General features: G+C 42.7%; 1 protein-coding gene across 2 annotated transcripts in view; it reads right to left on the bottom strand.

The window, feature by feature from the left end:
* Positions 1-16,797, bottom strand: part of CFH (complement factor H) — a 104,058-nt gene that overhangs the window by 28,688 nt on the left and 58,573 nt on the right. For both annotated transcript variants that reach the window (XM_034779201.1, XM_034779200.1), the window contains 2 exons: positions 3,746-3,919; positions 688-897 (listed from right to left, as the gene is read on the bottom strand). In XM_034779201.1, the coding sequence (XP_034635092.1) occupies positions 688-897; positions 3,746-3,919 (384 nt within the window). The remainder of the gene's footprint in view (positions 1-687; positions 898-3,745; positions 3,920-16,797) is intronic.

The following is a 16,797-nucleotide window of genomic DNA, read 5'->3' as shown; positions in this document are numbered from 1 at the left end:
CTTGGGGGACAGTCAGGGGATGGGAACGGGGGGGGGGGTTGGGTAGGCGTGGGAGTTCCAGGGGTCTGTCGGGGTGGTGGTGGATGGGGTAGGGGCAGTCAGGGGACAGGAAGCGGGGCAAGTTGGGTAGGGGATGGGGTCCTGGGGGGAAGTTAGGGTGGAGGGGTCTCGGGAGGGGGTGTTCAGGAGACAAGAAGCGGGGGGCATTGATGGGTTGCGGGTTCTGAGGGGGGCAGTCGGGGGCAGGACGTGGGTGGGGGTGAAGACAGGCATGTGGGGCTTGTACTCACCGCGTGGTTCCCTACTGGGTCTTCGGCGGCACTTCGGCAGCGGGGAGGAGGATTCCTCACTCGTTCCGGGTTTTCGGCGGCATTTTGGAGAGAGGTCCTTCACCCGGAGTGAGTGCAACCCCTCCGCCAGCAAAGTGCCACCGGGGACCCGGTAGGGAACCGGTTCTTAGGATTTTGGGATCTCATCACTGGTGATGTGTAATTGTTCCAGGTCGCTGGGTGGAGCTCAAGCCGGTTTTGTGTTGTATTGTTGAAAAGGACCCCACTGAACCCGGCCCTTGTTGCTGCTGGCTCCACCTCCCATAATCTTTCTTTCCTATAATTTAGCCTCCAGTTGAAACTTATTGTCCGCTCCACTAAATGAACTGCTTTTGAAAATTCTACACAATGTAATTACCAACACATGTAGGAGCTGAGGTCCATTTTCCAGTCTTACAAATTATCTCAGGTGGTCCACGTAACATGAAGCCAGGGTTACAACTGTACGTTAACATGGTACCATTCCGATACGTCACTGGTCCTGATTGCTCCTGTCTTAAGTTCTGATTTTCTAGACTGAGAATCTCACCATTTGCTATGGAAGGTGGCTGGAAACATAATTTTTCTTCTGTTTTGGAAAAAAATAAAATTAGTATGTCATATGCACATATAGTCTAAAACTGAAAGAGAAAGTAACAGTGAACTGCAGTGAAAATAAATTGTGGTGATTTTTTAAGGCTGGGGAACATTCTAGATTAACCTACCCTAAACATGATTTCCCATTGCCTCAAGCCCCAAATAATAGCTGGATTCTAGATCATACTGCAGGGGTGCATTAAATGCGTATAGTCTATTAAACATGGTTAATTCATTACAAACAGTGAAGTGTATGTGGTGTCATGTCATTTTGTTGTTGGAGTTCAGAAATGAAAGGAAGTCTCTAATGCTTTGTCTACACTAAAGTTTTTATACTCATTTTCCAGAACAAGTGAAATTGCAACAGTGCATGGTAACGTAAAGGGTTTCATGATTTGATGCTAAAAATACTAGAGTCCGGTCTACACTAGAGGAGGCTCAATTGCTGGAACTGCACTTATCCTGGGAGAGAGCTATAAAACATTGTAGTGTAGATGCAACCTCTGCATGAGGAGGATCAAAAACCCTAGATCTCTCTTAAGCCCTGATGAAATAGGTAGGTATGTTCATATGGGGGCCAAAAGACCTTTTACTCCTAAGGTTACTCTAGATGAATGAGAGATTTCAGTCATGTCATTCCGAGTGCACTTGTTTGGTATCAGTGAATTATGTTGAGTTTGCCAAGTATTCCTGAATTAACATATTACATGGGATTTAGATAGTTATATTGGGTTTAACAAGAGAGGGACACTTAAATCCATTCAAAATTCTGTTTGATTATCAATCAGGATGGGGAAGGAAGAAATTCAATTTTTTCTCAGAGAGTTCTGCTAGGGATTGTATCTGATCCTGGAGTATAAATCTGAATGGGTTGCACAAACGGAAAATGGTGTCAATATAATATTATGAAGAAGCTAGATCTATTTTTGATTCTTCAAATTTCTTTGTTTTAAAGTATCTAGTCAGGAGATCATTATCAGACAGCAAGGGCCACTCTAAAACTGAATTATATAGTAAAATCAGTTAGATTCTGATGAGAATCTGAATCTGATTTACTAAGAGAAAATGGATGGGATCTATTGCAACTCTACTTCTAAAGCAGATAGTGTGTGTTACAAAGAAGCAATGAACAATGAATTATAAACTAATATGCAAACATAGCTTGCATTAGAAGCATTGGTTTTGACTCTAATGTACAGTAATGTTATCTGAAACCCACATCTGTATGGCTTTCTATGTTAGCTTGAACGGAGTTATATTTTTGGCCAGTTAAAATATTTTTAGAAATAATTTTAAAGTTCTGCTGGTTACCAGGAGAAGCACCATTTGTCCCTAAGATACACAGAAAAGAAATAACAGGATGAAAAGAAAGAGTAGGGAGGTCCATGGGGCTTCAGAATATTCAAATTTTCAAGAGAAAAAGAAATCTCAAGAAGAGTTTTTGAAAGAAAGCAGGAAGGCTAGTGAGCTCAGGAAGGCTGTGCTGGAGAATGGCATTAGCTGCTTGGTCTGCTCAGTTCCTTCCAGCCCACAAAATTACTTTAATTTGTGAGGAATAAAATAATAACTTTTCAAGTAAAAAAAAACAAAACCCTGAAAACTGACATATGCCTGATGTTCTGAGATTGTGCATCTGGTTTGAAATTTGAAGGGACTGGGAGCCTTTAGCTGCAGGGACCTGAAAAGATGCTTAGAATCTCATGGACAATTTTGAAAGAAAGAATAAATTATATAAAAGTTCCCACTCTAAAAGTTAGTAAATATTTTCCCCCTCCCCACCAAAAAATAAAATAAAATAATAAATAAAAAAAAATTTCCTCTGAAGAACCACTGTATTAAATGTTGTGGTTAAATTAAATAATTAAATTTTGAAATAGAGGAATTTTAAACTAGTTTAAATTGCAAAAATTAATTCACAGCCTTAATTATCTAATCACTAGTTATATCTTCATAATTCCTGCTATACATACACTCACATATACACAAAACAATTCAGAGGGGTGTTGTGAAAATAAATTAATTCAGATTTGCAAAGCACTCAGCTCATATAGTGTTAAGTACCACATAAAAGCCGAGGAGGAAATATAAAATTGTGCACTCCGAGCAGGGATTGAGTAGTAAATAAACACTAGGCCCCATATTGAATAATGAGGATGAAACAAAATATTGGCTGCTCATTAGGTGAGCAACTATCCTTCGCACAGGATGAGGCAGAGATCCTGTGGGAAAAAATTGTGTGTGCTCATGTCATTAAAATTAACATTAAATTAAGGTTGCACAGCCAGCTTTAATTATGGCTTTTCCTCATTTTTGAATGCTTGATTTTGCAACCTTAAATTATAAATATTGTGTGTATGTATATGAGGTTTAGTATACACACACACAAAACATTTGTATATGTTTTTTCACAGCATTTAATTTTATTAAATAAACATTGAGAGTCCCATCTGTGCTTTGAACCTTTTCTCCCTTAATACTCCCTTCTTTCACCCTTAGTGGTAGGATAAAAAATGATTAGGTTCTGATGTCAGATTGTACTTTTTGACATGACTATATTCATTTTTCAGACTCTAGTTCATTTTTAACCCATTAACACACTGCATACGATTCAAATCCTTTAACCCATTAGTCCAGTATTACAGGTCTGATTACTTTGTGCATTTTATTTTTAAACACTTTTCTGCACCGAACAATTGGTTCTTAACAAAATACGTGAACACTAACTACCACAATGTGTAAGGGGCAAACAGTGACATGGCAGTTGTCCCGTTACTGATATTGTTTGTACATTTCCTCTGACTGATGAACCTAAAGAAATATAAATAAAGCCCCATACTGACCAACACAGTGCGGTGGTGATTGCCACTTCCCGTTTTCACACATTATTTCTTTCACTCCTTGGTGTTCAAAACCTTTTAGGCACGTAAAAGCTATTTTTTCACCATTCTCGTAGTTTCGTGTCTCTGTGATCTTGATGGCACCCGGGAGCTGAGGTGGAGGTGGGCATTTTCTTTCTTTAGCAAAAGATATTTCAGTTAGATCTCTTGATTCAAATAATGGTAAATATAAAAGTTCATTACAAACCAGAACAGTTAATAGATAAAAACATGTGCAGTCCATAGATCCTTATTAGCTATTCTCAGCATTTAGTTAGCATCATAATCATATTGCATTGACTCAGAGAACTGCATTATAGTTAATGAAGTACAACTGTGGGTTTAAAATAAGACATTTTGTAATGGCCTCTCATTGTGAGCAGTTCTTCTTCCTGCTCCAGAACAAGAGCATAAACACACCATCATAAAGTAAAGAAACTGTTATTGTAATTGAAATTATTTTTCTAGTTAACTCAGATGCTATAAACTGCTCAAGGCTCTAATCCAGCCTATTTCCTGAGTGGTGAAACCAGGGTCATTCCACCGAGCAAATGGCAGGAGGTGCAAGAGTATGTTGTGTGGCAGCCATACAGGAGATGCACATTGTCTATTGTGGCACAGAGCTGAGCTATGCAGGGTCCCCCATGCATGACAGTTAAGAGAGATAGGAGGAAACAGGACATAGATGGCTGGGAGAGGGGCAGTACCAGAGGCTCCACTTTTGTTAAGGAGGGAGAGTGTGTAAGGATTCACATAGTTTACTCTGTAGTGTGGCCTCTGGGGAAAAAAGAATCCTACTCTTTAGCTGACCTTTATCGAAAACTGAGATCCATCAGAAATACACACACACACATGCACACATACAAAACAAGTGTAAAAGGAATATACAGATTGCAGAAGTCAAGTACTCAAGAGTTAATAAATGCCAGAACTAAAGATGCCTGTTGCATATGCAACTTTAATTCAGCCTCCTTGTGTGTTTGTATTATGATACCGTCTTTAATTACATAAGCGCAGAGTATTTTTTTTAGAGCTGTTAAAGCGATTAAAAAATTAATCACGATTAATCATGTGATAAAAAAACGTAATCACAATTAATTGTGTGATTAATTGCACCGTTAAACAATAATTGAATACAATTTAAATATTTTTGTATGTTTTCTACATTTTCAAATATATTGATTTCAGTGACAACTACAGAATACAAAGTGTACAGTGTTCACTGTATATTATTATTTTTCATTACAAATATTTGCACTGTAAAAAAAAAAGAAAAGTATTTTTCAATTCACCAAATATAAGTACTATAGTGCAATCTCTATCATGAAAGTTCAACTTACAAATGTAGAATTATGTCCAAAAATAACTCCATTAAAAAATAAAAGCATGTGTAATTTTAGCACCTACAAGTCCACTCAGTCCTACTTCTTGTTCAGCCAATCACTCAGACAAACAAGTTTGTTTACATTTGCAAGACTTAATGCTGCCGCTTCTTGTTTACAATATCACCTGAAAGTGAGAACAGGTGTTCACATGGCACTGTTGTAGCCGGTGTCGCAAGATAATTATGTGCCAGATGCACTACAAATTCATTTGTCCCTTCATGATTCAACCACCATTCCAGAGGACATGCGTCCATGATGATAACAGGTTCTGATCGATAACGATCCAAAGCAGAGCGGACCGATGCATGTTAATTTTCATCATTTGAGTCAGATGCCACCCGCAGAAGGCTGATTTTCTTTTTTGGTGGGTTGGTTTCTGTGACTTCCGCATCAGAATGTTGCTCTTTTAAGACATCTATAACATGCTCTACACCTAGTCCCTCTCAGATTTTGGAAGGCTCTTCAGATTCTTAAACCTTGGGTTGAGTGATCTAGCTCTCTTTAGAAATCTCAAATTGGTACCTTATTTGTGTTTTATCAAATCTGAAGTGAAAGTTCTTAAAACGAACAACATGTCCTGGGACATCATCTGAGAATGCTATGACATGAAATATATGGTAGAATGTGGGTAAAGCAGAGTAGGAGACGTGCAATCCTCCCCCAAGGAGTTCAGTCACAAATTTAATTAATGCATTATTTTTTTAACGAGCTTCATCAGCATGGAAGCATGTCCTCTGGAATGGTGGCCGAAGCATGAAGGGGCGTATGAACATTTAGCCTAACTGGCACATAAATACCTTGCAATGCTGGCTACAAAAGTGCCATACAAATGCCTATTCTCATTTTCAGGTGACATTATAAATAAGAAGTGGGCAGCATTATCTCCTGTAAATGTAAACAAATTTGTTTGTCTTAGCGATTGGCTGAACAAGAAGTAGGACTGAGTGGACTTGTAGGTGCTAAAGTTTTACATTGTTTTGTTTTTGAGTGCAGTTATGTAACAAAAAAACTCTATATTTGTAAGTGGCATGTACACGATAAAGAGATTGCACTACAGTACTTGTATGAGGTGAATTGAAAAATACTATTTGCCATTTTATACAGTGAAAATATATAAAGTAAGCACTGTCAACTTTGTACACTGTGTTGTAATTGAAATCAATGTATTTCAAAATGGAGAAAAACATCCAAAAATATTTAGTACATTTCAATTAGTATTCTCTGTCCTATGGTATCCATGCCTTGTCATGGTGGGACAGGTTGCGTGCTTTAACAATCCCCAGTGTGTGTGTCAGCGGGGGGCTTTTTGCTCCTGGTAGGTTCAACCATGCCGGATTAGTTTGTGGGGGAGAGGCCAGACAAAACAGACACCCTGGTCCTCCAAGTTCGGGGTTAGGCCCAGGGCTAACAACCCTGCCCCGTAAAAAACAAAATATGTTACAGAAAAAGTGATGATGATGATTTGGTATTTCTATTGTTTAATAGTGCAATTAAAATGGCAATTAATCAAGATAATTTTTTTAATCACAATTAATTTTTTGTGTTAATCGCGTGAGTTAACTGTGATTAATTGACAGCTGTGTTTTTTTCATATGACCCCTACCTCATTCAGTACACAGAATGGATGGGATGTCATCATATTACTAATGACGGTATCCCAAGGAGGCTGAATTAAGATTCCACAGAGGAAGGATGATCCAGTGCTTAGTGTGGTAGCCTAGGTCTTGGGAGACTTGGGGCTTGTCTACACTGGCAATTAACAATGTTGCAACTTTCTTGCTCAGGGGTGTGAAAAAAACACTCCCCCGAGTGCAGCAAGTTGCAGCGCTGTAAAGTGCCAGTGCTGGGAGCTACACCCCTCGCTGAGGTGGATTTTTAGAGCGCCAGGAGAGCTCTCTCCCGGCGCTGCACCATGACCACACAAGGCATGTTAAAGCACTGCCTTGACAGCGCTGGCGCGGCAGCACTTTAGCGTTGTCAGTGTAGACTAGCCCTTGGATTCACATCCTTACTCTGGCACAGACTTCTTATGTGAGCTGAGGCCAGTATCTCTGTGCTTCAGTCCCCCATCTGAAGCATGGGGATATTGGGACTTCCCTACTTCACAGGGGCATAGCAAAAATAAATGCAAGAAATTGAGTTCCTTCATTGAGAAAATAACTGATTTTTTAGAGAAGGGAAGTGCAGTAGATCTAATATACGTGGACTTCGATAAAGCATTTTGACACAGTGCCTCAGGAGAAATTAGTTAAATTAGGGAAGATGGGGATTAGTACAAGTATTGCAAAGTGGATAAGAAACTGGCTAAAGGGGAGAAGGTAATGGGTTATTCTGAAAGGTGAATTAGTGGACTGGAGGGAGGTTACTAGTGGAGCTCCTCATGGCTCCATCTGGCAACTAATATTATTCAATATTTTGATTAATGACTTTGGTACAAAAAGTCAAGAGTGCTAATGAAATTTGCTGATGATACCAAGTTGGGAGGCATCATCAATACAGAGGAGGATAGGAACATTATACAGGAAGACTTGGATGACCTTGAAGACTGGAGTGACAGAAATGGGATAAAATTCAATAGTACAAAGTGCAAGGTCATGCACATAGGGTCTAGTAATAAGAATTTCTGCTACAACCTGGGGGCTCACATCAGTTGGAAGCAACAAAGGAGAATAAAGACCTACTGTGTAGATTTATCACAGGATGATGATGAGCCACCAATGTGATGCAGCTGTGAAAATGGCAAATGTGATCTTAAAATGTACACAGTAAAGCATTTCCAGTAGGAATAAAATGTAAGACCTCACTTGGATTACTGTGTACAATTCTGATCACCCACGTTCAAGAAAGACTAATTTAAACTGAAACAGGTGTCGAGAAAAGCTACTAGGATGATCAGGGGAATGGAGGGTCTATCTTATGAGAAAAGACTGGAAGAGTTTGGTTTGTTTAGTTTCACAAAAAGAGGTCAGAGGGGGATATGGTTGCTCTCTATCAATTCATTATGGGGGTAATTCCCAGGGATGGTGAAGAGCTATTTAAGTTATATGACAATGATGGGACAAGAAGTAGTGGATGTAAATCTGGCCATGAACAAATTCAGGCTGAACATTAGAGGAAAGTTTCTAACCATCAGAGGGATGCGGTTCTGAAACAGCTTCCCAATAGAAGTTGTATGGACAAACAACTTCCTTAGTTTTACCAAAGATCTGGACAAACTTTTTAGGGCAATTTTAAGACGGGGTTGCTTGTGATGGTAGGGGACAGGTGTCAACAACACTCGAGCTCACTTCTGGTTTAAGTCCCATGTTCCAGAAGTTCATGCTTCAGGGGCTTGGCCAGCCACTGACAGGGGTCTGGAAGGGATTTTTGCCCCCCTTCCTCCAATGTATTCTGGGAAGGTGTTTTCACTTTCCGCTAAAGCATCAGACGATGACCATGGCTGGAGATGGGATATTGGTGGGAGTGGGGCCAGGGCTTTGAGGTGGCACTGAGCATTCTCTCTTTGCTGGCTGGTTCTTGCTCACATGCTTAGGGTCTCGCTGATCACCGTATGTGGGGTAGGGAAGAAATTTTAGCCCAGGTTAGATTGGATGTAGTAATGAGCAGATAGTTAGGGGTTTGAAGGAGGGGGTCTCATGAGTTCGCTGAGGACTAAGTTCAGATCCCATGTGTGTGTGGGAGGGTGTATTTCAGGGTAAATGTTCTGGAGTCCCGCAAGAAAGCGTTTTGTAGTTGGATGTGTAAACATCGAGAATCCATCGACTTTGTTATGGAAGGTGTTAATCACCACAAGATGTACTTTGATAGATTTCAGTGATAACCCTGAAATCTTTAGCTCTACAAGGTAGTCTAGCACCAGTGGAAGGGGTGTAGTGCAGGGAGTAAGTAATTTATGTAGGCACCAGGTGGAAAAACATTTCCACTTTTGTAGGTAAATATTGCATGTGGAATCATGTCTGATGTTCAATAACATGTGTTTGACCTGCTCTGAACAAGTTAACTTGTGTGATTAGAACCATGGAGGAGCCACGCATTCAGATGGAGCTTCTCCAGTTGTGGGTAGAAGATCTGACCATCGGCCTGTGACAGGAGGTTTGGCCTCATTGGAAGAGTTTGTGGAGGACGAATTGACATACGCAGCAGGTAAGGGTACCAAGTTTGTCTGGGCTATGCTCAGGCAAACAAGATGATCTTGGCTTTGTCTTCCCTGGTCTTGCGTAGGACTCTGTGTATTAGTGGGATCTGTGGGAATGCATACATAAATGTCTTGTCCCATCGGATTAAGAAAGCATTCCCCAGGGACCGGGGACCAAGTCCCACCCTGGAACAAAATAGCGGGCATTTGTGGTTCTGTGCTGGGGTGAATAAGTCGATCGATGGGAACTCCCATTGATAGAATATTCATTGTAAGACCGTAGGGTTCAGTTCCCATTTGTACTCTTGTGATAACTGTCTGCTTAATGTGTCAGAGGTGATGTTTTTGCATCCTGGTAGGTAAGAAGCTGAAATGTCGATGTGGTGCTGAATACAACACTTCCATAGTCTCATGGCTTCAGTGCATAGGGAAAGAGATCGCCCCCCACCTCGTCTGTTGATGTAGAACATGCATGCAACATTGTCTGTCATCACTCAGATTGATTTGTTTCTTATGAGTGCTAGGAAGTGAAGATAGGTGCATCTTACTGCTCTGAGTTCTAGCAGGTTTATGTGAAGGTGTGTTTCCAGTGTCGACCTCCTGCCTTATATCATTTGGTGGTCCAGGTGTGCCCCCAAGCCCCATAGGCAGGCATCTGTTGTGCTCATGATTGAAGGAGGTCTGTGGTGAAAGGGAACACCTATGCAGATGTTCTCCGGTCTTGGCCACCATTGTAGGGATGCTAAAACCTTGGTCGGTGGTGTTTACATCATGTTGAGGTTGTGTTTGGTGGGTTTATACTGAACACAGCCACCTCTGAAGACACTGCATGTGTAATCTAGCGTGTTTTACCACGAACATTCGATTCGTGGACAGATGGATATGGTGTCTATGAGATGTTTGATGGTTAAGAATCTGGCATGCAGTAGTGAGGCTGTGGCTTGAGTTGAGTCCAGGTGTGCTCCAATGAATTCTAGTTGTTGTGTGGGTATCAATGTGAACTCTTGAAAAATTATTTGCAACCCCAGTTTTTGAAGAGGTTTATGGTCAGTCATGTGATTGTTTCTGCCTCTATGTATGAGTATCCTTTGATAAGGCAATTGTCTATGTCAGGGAAAATTCTGATCCCTTGTTTGCCTGGTGAACTGTGACTGCTGCAAGGGTTTTGAAGAACACTCTCAGTGCAGTGTAGAGTCCAAATGGGAGCACACTGTATTGATAGTGGTCGTGTCCCACTGAATTGCAGGAATCACCTGTGAGCTGTGAGGGCGAGTGTATTGAGTATCCCTGTTTCCTTGGTATGGTTGGTATTGCTTCCTTTTTGGGGGCAGTGTATATATGCCAAGTGTATGAAGGGTCACTTCTTCATGGTGTGTAGGACTTCATCAGTTTTTGCCTAAAACAGTTTGTTCTAATTGAAAGGTAGGTCCTCAACCTTTAGTTGGAGCTCTTTTGGTATGCCAGACAATAGCAGACACGAGGCTCTGCACATCACTATCACTATAGCCATGGTACGGGCTGCAGTATCAGCGATATCCAGGGAAGCCTGTAGAGCCATCCTGGTGACAATTGCCCCTTGACCAGGGTTGATTTGAATTGTGCTCTTCTGTCTTCTGGTATGTACACGGTAAACTCAAAGAGTTTCCCATAATTGTCAAAGTCATATTTAGCCAAGGAGGCACTCTAGTTGGCAATGCGGAATTGTAGCATCAAGGAGGTGTAGACCTTGTGACCTAAAAGGTCTAGACACTTATGGTCTTGATCCTGTGGCATAGAGCGTTGTTTGGCCCGGTGGTTTTTCTGCTTCCACCACTAGAGAATTTGGTTGTGGGTGAGAAAACAGGAAGTCCATGCCCTTGATTGGGAAATAATATTCATGGTCCGCCCTTTTGCATGTTGAGGGGACAGTGACCAGAGTCAGCCATACTGTCCAGCAGGTTTGAGGATGGGCAGGGTAATTTTTGACACAGAAGATGGGTGTAGAATTTTTAATGGTTTGCATTGGTACTCTTGGACTTACTCTAGAGGGATGTCCTGGCTGACTGCTATGCACTTGAATAGCTCTTGAAATTGTTTAAAGTCATCAGCCATGGTAGGTGGAGGTGGCAGAACGGCTATATATGGAGAAGAGTTATTTTCATGTGACACTGCTTCGGGGGCAGTCTCTTCCTCTGGTTCATTGGCCATCTCCTTCATGGCTCCTGATGTTGCCGGCCCTGGGGATACAGGAGGGGACCAGAGCTGTGCCATAGGCAGTGAGGCGGTCCAAGCATATTGACCTTTGTATGCTGCCCATGGTGGCCACTGCATAATGAATGCCATTTCGGGACCCATCTATGGGGGTCCATACCATGGAAAGTGAGGTTGTGACTGATGGATTTTATGCCATGGTGTGACTTCAGTAGGTTTTAGTTGAGGTGGGCAAGCCCTGCGGTGAAAACACTTGCTCCTCTTCGTCCTCATTGTCACTGTCACTAAACACTGATGGTCCATAGGCAAGGTCGGTTGTATGATAGGTGATCCCTCGTTGCAAAGGAGAGGTGATTCTGGCACTGATGCAACAGTGATGTCCTTGTGTATCAGGAATTGTTGCGGTGCCAGTGGATGTGGTACCGATGTCTTAGTAGTAGGCAATGGGTGTCTAGGAGTCTTCTGTTTTGTCTTTGTTGGGGCCAGTGACCACACTGCGGTGCTGGCTGTCAATACTGGGTGAGGGGGCAGTGCTGAGGAAGGTGGCTGCGCCAAGACCTGTGTCGGCACTGGTGGTTGTAAGGTCAGCGCAGTCTCCAACGTGGCTTTCGGTACTGTCGGTGCCGAGGAAGAGACATGGCATGTTTGCGGTCTCAACTCCTTGTTCTTATGAGTGGTGCATCCGGTGCCGGAGGAGCCAGGGGAGTCACAGGTACTGACTCTCAGGGCCATCGGCACCACTTGTAATGACTTTGCGGGGGACCGTTTCTTTCTGTGAGGTTCCCGCTGTGGAGAGGTCGAGGGTTGCTTCCTCTTTTCTTGAGAGGGTGGAACAGTGCTCTTAGTCAGGTCAGACTGAGTTGGGGAACACTTAGGGGAAGGCTTTGGGGTGTCCTTTTCAGATCCAGGTTGGAGTGATTTTTCCATTAGGATAATTTTGAGGCATAGATCCCAGTCACACCTGGCTCTCGCCTTCAAATTGTTGCAGTGGATGCACTTGGATGGTATGAGTGTCTCCCTGAGGCATCTCATGCAGAGGAAGTGCCTGTTGGAGCTCAGCATAACCTCCTTGCAAGAGCCGCATCTTTTGAAGCCAGGGGAGCCTAGCATGTCTAAAGTAAAGTCCCGAGTGGACCGACTTTTTTTTTACGTGGTTTGCGCTCCACAGGGAACCATTAACCTGGAAATGAAGAAAACTAAGATTTTTTTTCTCAACTAACAAACTAACTTATCTATGGAAAAAATTAAACTGAGCTAACAATTATCTATTTTTTCTATCTCGAAGGGAAGAAGCTGTAGCACTGCCCCAAGCTCCATCTTCAGCCGAAGACGATTGAGATGGAAGTGAGGGGGTCAGTTGTGCATGCGCTGAAGAGACTCCAATGGCGCTGCGAGACAGCTGCTGCGCATGCGTGGCCCGACCAGACCACAAATCTCCGATCAATGGCTCCAGGACACACCATCACCTGAAATGGAGCACGCACAGGGACAGCACTCAAAGAAGAAGGAATTTTAGCCCAGGTCAGATTGGATGTTACCATAGGGTTCTTTTGCCTTCCTCTCCAGTCATTTGCCAGGATTATCTGGATATATCTCACTTATTTTCTCTTCTATTGCGGGATCCTTGGGCACTGGCGCACCTCTGTCCCACCTATTCTCTGTCTTTAGCACATAATAGTCTGGTCTCCCGTGGACTGTAATACTTGGGTCTCATTGCAATTGATAGGTTTAGTGTGTGGGTGGTGTTGATGGCCTGTGCTATACAGGAGGTCAGACTAGATGATCTAGTGGTCCCTTCTGCCCTTAATCACTATGACTCCATTAAAGATTGTGAGATACAACAGAGATGGGGCTATAAAAGTACCTGGCATTTCTTAACTTTTGAGTGCTTGAATTGAAACCTTAATGTTCTTTTAACATGGCTTTGTGTGTGTGTGTAATTTATATTTTTTTAATAGTACATAAAAATAGAAAGTCCATCATGTGGCATCTTATTGACAACCACAATCAATCATGAACAGAGTTGGAACCTTTAGATCTGCTGCACAGACCTCCGCCATTTGAATTAATGGAGTAACTGGTAGCAGCGGCAGGTTGTCATCTATATGAACCAGTGCTAGGTGGCGATGAGACAAACTCTTTCCCAATGTGCTTCACAGATATTTGCTTATAAGATTATATTTTAGTCATAGGACTTACTTTAGGAATAGTGCCCAGCCAGCCCCAGTTCCCCTCTCTCTGTTCCCTGTCTGATCTGGCTCCTGCTGGTGTCTCCTCCAACTCTCTCTCTCTCTCTCTCTCTCTCACACACACACACACACACACACACACACACACACTATCTCCCAGCCCCAATCTCTCTCCCTTCCATCACCCTTAATCTGCTCCTATTCCCTTCTTCATCCCATTTAGATCCCAAGTCCCAATCTCCCCCGATCCAAGTGTCCCCAAAAGAATTAATTTTTTCCTCATGAGCAATATTAAATTTAAGGTTTCAGAGTAGCAGCCGTGTTAGTCTGTATCCGTAAAAAGAACAGGAGTACTTGTGGCACCTTAGAGACTAACAAATTTATTAGAGCATAAGCTTTCGTGGATTACAGCCCACTTCTTCGGATGCATACAGAGTGGAATAGATATTGAGGAGATATATATGCACACATACAGAGAGCATAAACAGGTGGGAGTTGTCTTACCAACTCTGAGAGGCCAATTAAGTAAGAGAAAAAAGACTTTTGAAGTGATAATCAAGGTACCCCAGTACAGACAGTTTGATAAGAAGTGTGAGAATACTTACAAAGGGAGATAGATTCAATGTTTGTAATGGCTCAGCCATTCCCAGTCCTTATTCAATCCTGAGTTGATTGTGTCTAGTTTGTATATCAATTCCAGCTCAGCAGTCTCTCGTTGGAGTCTGTTTTTGAAGTTTTTCTGTTGTAATATAGCCACCCGCACGTCTGTCATTGAATGACCAGACAGGTTAAAGTGTTCTCCCACTGGTTTTTGAGTATTATGATTCCTGATGTCAGATTTGTGTCCATTAATTCTTTTGCGGAGAGACTGTCCGGTTTGGCCAATGTACATGGCAGAGGGGCATTGCTGGCACATGATGGCATATATCACATTGGTAGATGTGCAGGTGAACGAGCCCCTGATGGTATGGCTGATGTGATTAGGTCCTATGATGATGTCACTTGAATAGATATGTGGACAGAGTTGGCATCGGGCTTTGTTACAAGGATAGGTTCCTGGGTCAGTGGTTTTGTTCAGTGATGTGTGGTTGCTGGTGAGTATTTGCTTTAGGTTGGGGGGTTGTCTGTAAGCGAGGACAGGTCTGTCTCCCAAGATCTGTGAGAGTAAAGGATCATCTTTCAGGATAGGTTGTAGATCTCTGATGATGCACTGGAGAGGTTTTAGTTGGGGGCTGAAGGTGACAGCTAGTGGTGTTTTGTTATTTTCTTTGTTGGGCCTGTCTTGTAGGAGGTGACTTCTGGGTACTCGTCTGGCTCTGTCAATCTGTTTTTTCACTTCAGCAGGTGGGTATTGTAGTTTTAAGAATGCTTGATAGAGATCTTGTAGGCGCTTGTCTCTATCTGAGGGATTGGAGCAAATGCGGTTATATCTTAGAGCTTGGCTGTAGACAATGGATCGTGTGGTATGTCCTGGATGGAAGCTGGAGGCATGTAGGTAAGTGTAGCGGTCAGTAGGTTTCCGGTATAGGGTGGTATTTATGTGACCATCGCTTCTTAGCACTGTAGTGTCCAGGAAGTGGATCTCTTGTGTGGACTGGACCAGGCTGAGGTTGATGGTGGGGTGAAAATTGATAAAATCATGGAGGAGTTCCTCAAGGGCTTCTTTTCCATGAGTCCAGATGATGAAGATGTCATCAATGTAGCTCAAGTAGAGTAGGGGCATTAGGGGACGAGAGCTGAGGAAGCGTTGTTCTAAGTCAGCCATAAAAATGTTGGCATACCATGGGGCCATGCGGGTACCCATAGCAGTGCCACTGATTTGAAGGTATACATTGTCCCCAAATGTGAAATAGTTGTGGGTGAGGACAAAATCACAAAGTTCAGCCATCAGGTTAGCTGTGACATTATCGGGGATACTGTTCCTGATAGCTTGTAGTCCATCTTTGTGTGGAATATTGGTGTAGAGGGCTTCTACGTCCATAGTGGCCAGGATGGTGTTTTCTGGAAGATCACCGATGGATTGTAGTTTCCTCAGGAAGTCAGTGGTGTCTCGAAGATAGCTGGGAGTGCTGGTAGCATAGGGTCTGAGGAGAGAGTCTATATAGCCAAACAATCCTGCTGTCAGGGTGCCAATGCCTGAGATGATGGGGCATCCAGGATTTCCAGGTTTATGGATCTTGGGTAGCAGACAGAATACCCCTGGTCGGAGTTCTAGGGGTGTGGCTGTGCAGATTTGCTCTTGTGCTTTTTCAGGGAGTTTCTTGAGCAGATGGTGTAGTTTCTTTTGGTAACCCTCAATGGGATCAGAGGGTAATGCCTTGTAGAACGTGGTGTTGGATAGCTGATCTATCCAGCTATACTCTTAGCCCAGCAGAAGAATCTGTCCTATCTCAGGGCCTCTCCTTCTGCCCCTCCACCCCCACGAACATGATACAGTTCTATGGTGACCTAGGATCCTATTTTCTACGTCTCTGACTCAAGGAATATTTCCAACACACCTCTGAACAGCATACTAACCCACAGAGACTTTCCTACCAACACTACAAAAAGACGGATTCTGTGTGGACTCCTCCTGAAGGTCGAAGCAGACTGGACTTCTACATAGAGTGCTTCCACCAACGTGCAGGGGCTGAAATTGTGGAAAAGCAGCATCACTTGCTCCATAACCTCAGAACACAGATGCAGAACACACCATCCACAGCCTCATAAACAACTCTGACATCAGAAACAAAGGCTGACAAAGGAGGTGCTGTTGTCATCATGAATAGGTCGGAATATGAACAAGAGGCTGCTAGGCAGCTCTCCAACACCCCATTCTACAAGACATTACCCTCTGATCCCACTTTACAGGTTATCATGAACTGCACCTTCCTGGGCATACACCTTGTTCAAAACTGGTATCTCTGGGTCACTGGTACAGCCCTGTTACCCCTCAAAGCTTCCTCTCAGGAAACTTACCTTTGAATATTGGATAATCCTGGCTGCTTTTCTTAACTCTATTTTGAGGACTCTTCAGATTTTTTTCAAAAGATCTCAATTGACTATGCCTCCAACTTCTGGGTTTGGTAAACCCCTAAATGTTTATTTAACCAGAGTAAATATAACATAAACATAAAA

This window comes from Trachemys scripta, chromosome 8 (assembly GCF_013100865.1).
Source record: "Trachemys scripta elegans isolate TJP31775 chromosome 8, CAS_Tse_1.0, whole genome shotgun sequence".
Taxonomy (NCBI): Eukaryota; Metazoa; Chordata; order Testudines; family Emydidae; genus Trachemys; species Trachemys scripta.
The sequence above is the reverse complement of the archived record's forward strand: the minus strand, read 5'-3'. Positions and strand labels throughout refer to the sequence as shown.